Raw genomic sequence first — 8,442 nt, 5'->3', positions numbered from 1 at the left:
GTCCGCGCAGCCCGGGTCCCAGCGCCCGCGCCCCGCCCGAGACTACAACTCCCGAGCCCCCGCGCCCGCGTCACGGGGGAGACGTGGGCGGTGCCCGGACTTCGGGGAACCCGGGCGCCGGGGGCTGTGGCCTGGGGACCTCTGACTTTCAGACCCAGAGAAGACGACTGCATTTGCAGTTCCTGCGGTGGGAGCGCCAGAGGCGGGGGCCTGCGGCGTCCGCCAGCCTCGGCTCCACCTGAGACGGTCACTGCGTACGCGGCTGCCGCGAGCCCGCTCCGCTGCCGCGCACATTTTGCAGCTGGAACCCGCTGATGCAGAGACTGGGAGAGCTCCCTCAGCGCGGCGCCCCAGGTGTGAGGCGGTGCGCAGAGCAGAGCGCACAAAGCCTTGGCTGGTTTTAAGAAATCCAAGCGTGCAGAATTTGGCCTCTGCTTCCTCTGGCTCAGCGGACTGGAGGAGGGCTGCTCTCATCAGCCACAGACGTACAAGTACACGGAGCACTGGCCAGAAGTCACTGTGGCGAGCACATTTCCCACTGGTGAACATTCACTTGAAATAAGGCGGCAGGGACCAAGGGGCTATCCATTGTGAACACTTGTAGGTGTCAATGTGGGATAGGTAAGGATAGGCACAAATTAACAGGGTCAGGTGTGGGATGGGTAAGGATAATGGCCAGGTGGTGGTAAGCAAAGGAAAGAGAGAAACCCAGAGAAGGCTGGGAAAAGGAAACGGGATTGTATGGGAATAAATTATGATTCACCAAAATTTACAGACCGAGTGTGCTGCGCCCCTCCCCCCTTACTGGGGCTTGAACCCAAGGCCTTTGCATCGACCTACGTTCCCAGTTGGTTTAGTTTTTGAGGCAGGGTTTCTCAAGCCACAAAGTTGCCCATGGCTCGAATTTGCTGTCCTGCCTCAGCTTCCCACACGGTTACCGGTCAGTCTTTTCATTATCGGAAGGGCAGGTATACTTCATTTACAGCCTCGGCATGTGGTAGAGCCCCTGTGAGACCACTCTGGGGCAGATCATTAACCCGAGGGTGGGTGGCTCCAGGTGCCAGGAGCAGGAAACAGTAACCTTGGTGAGGCAAAGGTTATGTGCAGAAACAGGACCCTGGACTGTACTGAAAGAGAAAAATAAACTCGAATGGTACAAAGAGGTAAAAACCTTTTGGACCTCAGTGAAGGTGGAAATGGAACCTTGTGTCCCCACTGGAAATTAGGAATAGAGAGCTCTCTTCCTACTCACATCAGGACTAGTGCAAGCAGAGCCATGAAATATGGATTGCAGTGACTGCTGTAAGAACACCTGGCTGAATAGGCCAGGGGCATAAAATCCAGCCCAACCTCTGCTAGACTCAGGGACCGAAGGGTGCCTCTATCTTTTTGAGGCAAGTTCTAAGCTGCCCAAGGTGGCCTCAACCTTGTGATTTTCCTGCCTCAGCCTCTGGAGTGTTGAGAGTACAGGTGAGCACCATCATTGAGGGTTCAGGGGTGCCTCTTTCTAATTAACACGAAGCATTATCTTCCTGTCCAGCTACATTCCCACCTGAGCAGGGGCCCCTTTCTTATTTATCCAATGGCGCTGTGATGACTCATTGGAAACTCAGCTCTTAGCACTCACTGTATCCTACTGAGCTGAGCCTGCATTCCTGCCCAGTCTTCTGGGTGAAAGTTGTTCTAGCCTAATTTGGGGGTAAGACACTGGAAGCACTTTTAGGCTTAATATGACAATGTGACTAGTTCCAAAAGTACAATTACTCCAAGATAAAGGTCCTTAGGACAGGGGGACTAGTCGTGTATCAGGTAAAAAGCAGGGCCAGGTGTCTTTAAAAATCCCTTCCAACTCGACTGCAACGTGAGTCTAGTTGTTATGCTTCAACCAGGACAGGTTCTAAAATAGTAAAGCAAAGCAAGAGATGAGATTTCCAGTACTGATTCTGTGGGGCAACGACCTCAGGGCAGCCACTTAATCTCCGCTTCCTCATGTACACAAGCGATTTCACAACTCTTGGCAAAGACAAATGCTGTAAAAATAAGTTTATTGGTTACCAAAAATATTCTATTTGAAAAATACCCTTCTGGGATTTTCAAGTGATTTGCACACTTCATTTTATTCATCTACACAGCAGAAACAGGAAACAAGAAAGCAACATGTATAGCTTTTTTATGTCTAGCACCATGACACAGCCAGTGCCACCGACTCCTATTGTGTTGGCTCTGACAAAGTGAAGGAGCCATTTGCTGTAGAGGTTCTGACTTCCAGTATCACTCCAACCTCTAGGGAAACGTGGGATAGGTGCCTCTGACTATTTGGCTATGTGATTCCTCAGACACTCGGCAGGACTTTAAAGGAGGGAAAATGTTTCAAATAACCGTCAACCTTCCCAGTGGTTATTTCCAACTGCTGAGAGGTAGGAGAGTACTCTATGGTTATTCTTTTTTGTTTGTTTGTTTTTTGTGAGACAGGGTCTTGCTATGTAGTGCAGGTTGGCCTTGAACTCACTACGGAGCCCAGGATGGCCTTGAACTTTCAGTGATGCTCCTGCCTCAGCCTCCCGAGTACAGAAGTGCTCCACCACACCTGGCCCAAAGCCCCTGCACACTAACTTTGTCTTATCAGTAACATCAGCCATTGTGGTCCAGGAAACACAAAGCCTTAAGATCCAGGCTCACTTTCAGCAAAGGGGCCAGCACTCCCTATTGAATGAGATGACTTTTAAAATGACATTTTGTAAAGACAGCCAAGAACACATAGAGTCAACGGTGATTCTAAATCAGCCTGCTGGAAAGTTCCACTTAATCCAAAGCTGCTGCCACTGCACATCTTCAGAAAAATGCTCATTGATGGCAAAACACCAATTTTTGAAACCAGCAAAGACATCTGGTGGCAAGGCTGGTGAATTAGCTGGACAGTACACTGTATACCTTACGTGAGAATTACAGTGCTTTCTTGAGCAGAAAATATTGTATTTGTACTTGATAAGCAAAGTGCCTCAAGTAAAAAAGGTTAAAAACTAAGAGTTTCCATAAGTACCTGAGAAGTTTTTTGTAAGGATCACATGACAGATGCATAAAAGTATACGACAGGTACACACTACCTTGCCCTTTCCAAGAGACAGGAATGGAGGCTAAAGGTGCAGGTACTGTTCCCTACAGTCCTTTTTAGGTCTTTTCTAGGTTCTAGTAATAAAACCAGGAAATAGACAATTCAGCTGTGAGAAAACAGACCCCAAATGTATATCCTGACTAAGAATCGAAGTTCCAGTGCATTTCTATGTTCCAAGTCCTAAAATCTGTTGAAGAGCGGGAAGACTAAAAGTACTGGGCACCTAACGTGCAGGGACAAAACAGGAGAGTTTGGCCCAGAAGTTATAAAGAGCAGTTAACACTGTAAATCCAAAGGCACTTCTTGCGCAGTTGCATAAGTAGAGGGCAAAGATTTTTCTCTTTTGAAAGAACTGAGCCCCGGGCAGCAAGTTTAAGGCACTTAACCTTGGGCCAGCTGAGGTCTGGAGCACTGTGGTCCCCAGCCATCTTCACAACCAGGCCCTCTGACTTACCAGCGCATGCTGTCCCAGCACTCCTCGGGCACTGCAAACTGCGGTTAACAGCGCTTAATGTCTGAAAGGTATAGCTGAAGTAGCTGCCTTGCCCCTTTTTTGAGGGGGCTGGTTTTCAAAGGTGCAGAACACAAACCAACAGTGCCCTCAGGTGTCCTTTAAAAGAAAAGCTGCTGAGATGAAACACTTTGCTCTTGAGACCCTGATGTAGAGAAACCCCTGGGGCACGGGGTTTTGGTTTCAAAAGTCTCAGAGCTTACATGCCCACGTACACCCAACACTGCAAGTTACTGAGGATAAGCTGATTTGCTGGAGAACAAATACTTTGGTGCACAGGATGTCCTGTGGACTTCAGACCTTAACCTAACCCTTTTCTTCCATATGGTGCTAAGGATTGAACCCAGGGCCTTACGCATGCTATGTGCTCTACCACTGGGCTATATCCACAGCCTTCTTAAAGGCCCTGTGTTGAAGAAATGTAAAGGCTACAGACTTAGCTCATTGGTAGAGCTCTTGCCTCCCATACAAGAGGCCCTGAGTTTCATCCCTAGCACTGTTTCTTTTTAAAGTTCTCTAGTCAAGAGCATTACTGTTCTTGGGACATTACTGTTCTTGGGACATCTGATTTATATACTGCTGGGAGGCAGCAAAGGAGAAAACATGGGGCAGACAAAAGGGAAATCATTTTACTTCCTAGGGCTTCTTTTTTTTTTTTTGAGACAAGGTCTTGCTCTGTAGTTCAGGCTGGCCTTAAACTCACTATGTAGCCCAGGCTGGCCTTGAACATGCTGCAATCCTCCTGGTTCAGCCTCCCAAGTGCTGGCATTTACAGGCGTGCTCCACCACACCCGGCTCTAGGGCATTTGTTATTTAGGAATTTTCTTAAAACTAAGGTTCCAAACATACAATTATTACTAATGTTAAGTTTCACCTCATATATATGTTCAAGCCTGTTAAGTCACAATTGGAGAGTCAGTTTTAAGCTTTTTTTGATAATTCCCCTCTAGTCTGAGCAGAAATAGCCTATTCACAGCTGGGGATGAGATCAAAGACTAGAATTTTGTAGCCCTAGGCAAGGCAGGTTTAAGTGCAAGAAGTCGTTATAGTTTAAGCCCAGCATCTTTCTAGAGTGCAAAGCATTGAGCCTGCAAGCAACCAGGAGAAGCCATGGAAGGTGGAGGAGGCATCCCTCCAAGTAGGCTGGGAAGCATAGGTCTCCTGCGGTGTTGGTATCAGAACCATCTGGAGAGCTTGTTAGAAAGGCAGATCTCCGGGCCCCGCCCACCTCCAAAGTCTGTGTGGTGGAGCTGCATAGTCATGTTGGGAGGCAGGGAGAACTGATGAATTCTACTGGAAACAAAAAGAGGGAAAGGGGAGGAGAAAAAAAGAACTAGGAAACCATGGGTGGAAGTGAACAGAAACATGAAAGAGAACCCTAAAATAACAAGTTTGCCTCATGGAATGGCCAGGCATATGGCCTTGCTGAGACAGCAAGCAGCTTCATGAACCCTGGCTCCCCTACGTCTCTGCTTCCACAACAAGTTAGCCATGCAAAATTCTCAAACGATTCCAGATGTTAGACCAGGCAAAGGTGTCAACGTGTAGAAAGAACGACTGCAAGGGAGGTGGACCAGGTGTAGTCCTACAACACCCTTGTGCTTGCAGCAGGGGTAGAGTCTCAAGATCAGACAGACTGGCCCTGACACCCCAAAACTAGAAATGAGCTCCCTGGGCAGAATTCTTCCAAGTGCAGTAATTCCAGCCTGGAAAGCACACCTTCCACCTGGTCAGCGTTGGCTCTGGCGCTTTGTCATTTCCTCCTGGATTCGTAACTTGAGGGCCTCTCGCATGGGTGCATCCAGAGGCGTGTGTGCTGATACCTCCTCACTCACCCTTTCTGGGTCATCGTCCTACGTGGAGGAAGAGTCAGGAAGCTCAGGGCCTGGCCTCTTTCAGAAAGGCGGCCTGCCCTGTTCCTAGACCACTCTCTCACAGAACTCCACTTGGCTCAAGGTTTCTTGCAAGTGCCTGTCATTTCTCAGGCGTCCCCTGTAACAGTGACTCTCGACTCGGGAGCCGCAACTCCTCCCTGTTCCCCCTGCAGAGAAGCACTGTGTCGGCATCACCCAGCAGTCCTACGCTCCCATGTGGAGCAGTGGTTTCCCACTGGCCCGGATGCAGGCAGTGGCTCAGGGACTGGCAGTGATTTTTGCCACAGCCCAGAGCCTCCAGCTGCCGCTGTTTCCATAAGGCGTACCTGATACACGATAACTGATGTGACCTCTCCACTGTCCGCCTCGTATTCTAAGCAGAAGAGCTGCTGGCCCGAAGGCTCCAGCTCGGAGCCACCACTACTGCTGCTTTCACCGGACTCCTCACAGTCTGGGTTGACTGGGGCCGTGGAGCCATCTGGAAGGATGAACCAGAGTGAGAGGGGAGGGGAGGGGAATGCTGCTGAAGCCCTCGCCCGGAGATGAGGTGGAGAATAATGTGGTAAAAGCAAGCCCCCATCTTCAGATGGACCCTGTGTGTGTACATGTTTCTTGTGCTGTCAATCAGGCATTTCACCTCCCTTTACATCTCTGCTCTGGGGCCAGCGCAGCGCTTACAAAGCAGGTATGGCAAACAGGACCGAAAGGCAGTGGAAGGACAGACAGAGCTCTCCCTGGATTTATATCCAGGTTCTGCATTTACTAGGTCCCAGAACTTGGGCATGTTACTTAACCTCTCTGTGCCTGTTGCCTGACTCTGAAACACATGACAAGAGCTCTAGACTGATGAGGTCCTACAGACTCAATGGATTAATAGTGTAAGACCTAAAATCACTTTAAGGAATACTTGATAGCGTCATGCAACATTTTTATCGTGACCTCTAGGTGACAAGGAATATGGGGAAATGGCTGTTTTCCCGGGTTCATTAATTATGTCCCGGTCGCTTGCACCGGTGCCAGGCTTTCTGAAAGGTAGCAGAACTGCCAACACAGGTTACAGTGGGACAAAGTGGAGACAAGGGATCCCGTGCCGGTTCCCGGGTACCCTCTGTAACAGCGATGCTTAGCCGGGGGCCGGGGCCTTCCCAGTTCTACCGAGCAGAGGTGGGGCCCGCTGAGGCGCAGGCTCCAGGCGGGGGCGAGGAGAGCCGCGCCCTGCTTCTCCCGACGGGGCAGGGGGCGCGGCGGGCGGCCCTCACCTCGGCGGCGCGGCAGGTACACCTGCAGGTCCGGCTTGCGCGGCCGCGTGGGTGCGGGCGTGTGCCGCCTCCTGGTCTTCTCCTTGGCCGCCTGCTTCACCTTCTTATCGTAGTCGTCCCTGCGGGGAGCCGAGCGGGAGTCAGCGACGGCCGGGCCCGGCCGGGCAGGGCCAGCTGCGGCGGCGGGGCAGGGCGGTACCGAGCGATCTGGTTCCGTCGGATATGGTGCACGAAGCCGTGGTTCATGTCCAGCCGCCCGCCGGGCTTGCAACAGACTCCCGGCCGGGGGTTCCGGGCCGCCTCCATCTGGAGTTCCGGACGCTAAGCCGCCGCTGTCTCAACGGCCCCAACGAGAACCCTGCGGAGAGGAGAGGTCGGGCCACCGCTCGCACCACTTCCGCCACTGAGCCAGGACTTCCGGTCTCCAGAGAGGTCGCTGCGCGCGCAGTTTACGAGAGGGGTGGGGTTTGCTCGGGCTCCACCCTTGGGGCGGGGCTTTCCTTGCTGCCTCTTCGTCACTTTCTGTTGCACTATGTCTTTCTCTGTTTTCCTATCTTTTTCCTTTCTTCCTTTTCTCTTTCCTTCCTTATTTTTCTTCTCCGTTTTTCTTTTCTTTGCACTGGGGATTGAACCAGGGCCTTCGCCCTAAGCTACACCCTCAGCCCTTTTTAGTTTTTTGAGTCAAGAGTCTTGCTAAGTCACTTATTTGTCCAGGCTGGGCTTGAACTTGTGATCCTCCTGCCTCTGCCTCCCAGAGTGCTGAGCTTATAGGCTTGTGTCACCGGGCCTGGCTTTTCGTTTTCTTGGTAACGTTATCAATAAGGAACAAAGATTTCTGCTTAGAACTGATATGTCAGAGTATTTTTTTTGTTTGTTTGTTTTTCTCCGGTACCGGGAACCGAACTCACGACCTTGCGCTTGCCAGGCAGGCGCTTTTGCCGCTGAGCTAAATCTCCAGCCCCTGTCAGAGTATTTTTTAAAAATGTAAACCATTTATGAATATTCATTAACATCAGTCTTTTTTCTGGCGATAGATGATACTCCTGCGCCAGCGCTGTGACCTTGGCTAACTCATTAAGCCTGGTGAGCCTCAGTTTCCTCATTTGTAAGCGGAAGCAGTGCAACGCTTGAGTGGGGCTCCCTGTCCAGCCTCACTGGCATTATGCTGCCCAGCTGCAGCCCACCTGGGCACCCACCGAACACAGGACTTATCTGTCCCTGCGGGAGGGGCCAGGGCTTTTGAGGTGTATAATTTTCGAGCTTTATTTTTGTTTTTTAAAAGTTTTAAATTTTTATTCTAAAATTTTTATTTATTTATTTAGTCTTTTTGAGACAGGGTCCGCTATGCAGTTCAGGCTGGCCTTGAGCTCACTTTGTAGCCCAGGCTGGTCTCTAACTCACAGCAGGGCTGGGGATATAGCTCAGCGGCACAGCACCTCCTTGGCAAGCACAAGGTCCTGAGTTCCATTCCTGTCACCAAACAAACAAAAAAACCCCACAACAATCCTCCTGCCTCATCCTCCTGAGTGCTGGGATTACAGGCATGTGCCACTACCAGCTAGGCCTTATTTTTAAAGTGTTGTTGTTATTTTGTGGTATTGGGGGTTAAACCCAGAACCTTCACCCTGAACTATATTGTCAGCCCTTCTTAAATTTAGAGACAGGGTCACACTAAATTCTATGTTA

General features: G+C 50.5%; 1 protein-coding gene across 1 annotated transcript; it reads right to left on the bottom strand.

The window, feature by feature from the left end:
* Nucleotides 1-5,122: 5,122 nt before the first annotated feature.
* LOC102026763 (chromosome unknown open reading frame, human C2orf68) lies at nt 5,123-7,163 on the bottom strand. Its single transcript, XM_005385419.2, has 4 exons — nt 6,956-7,163; nt 6,757-6,875; nt 5,824-5,975; nt 5,123-5,476 (listed from the first exon to the last, which is right to left on the bottom strand). Exons 1-4 carry the CDS (start codon nt 7,060-7,062, stop codon nt 5,354-5,356), a joined length of 501 nt encoding a protein of 166 aa, XP_005385476.1. The 5' UTR covers nt 7,063-7,163; the 3' UTR covers nt 5,123-5,353.
* Between the last annotated feature and the right edge of the window lie 1,279 nt (nt 7,164-8,442).

The sequence above is a fragment of the Chinchilla lanigera genome, unplaced genomic scaffold (genome assembly GCF_000276665.1).
Source record: "Chinchilla lanigera isolate Chin_1 unplaced genomic scaffold, ChiLan1.0 scaffold00023, whole genome shotgun sequence".
Classification (NCBI taxonomy): domain Eukaryota; kingdom Metazoa; phylum Chordata; class Mammalia; order Rodentia; family Chinchillidae; genus Chinchilla; species Chinchilla lanigera.
This window is presented reverse-complemented; position numbering and strand designations above follow the sequence as displayed.

Coding starts and splice junctions, on each gene's coding strand:
- LOC102026763 (XM_005385419.2), bottom strand. CDS start 7,062: ATGGAGGCGGCCCGGAACCCCCGGCCGGGAGTCTGTTGCAAGCCCGGC. Junction 6,876..6,955: donor CGACGGAACCAGATCGCTCG/GTACCGCCCTGC, acceptor GGCTCCCCGCAG/GGACGACTACGATAAGAAGG. Junction 5,477..5,823: donor CATCAGTTATCGTGTATCAG/GTACGCCTTATG, acceptor TCCTCCACGTAG/GACGATGACCCAGAAAGGGT.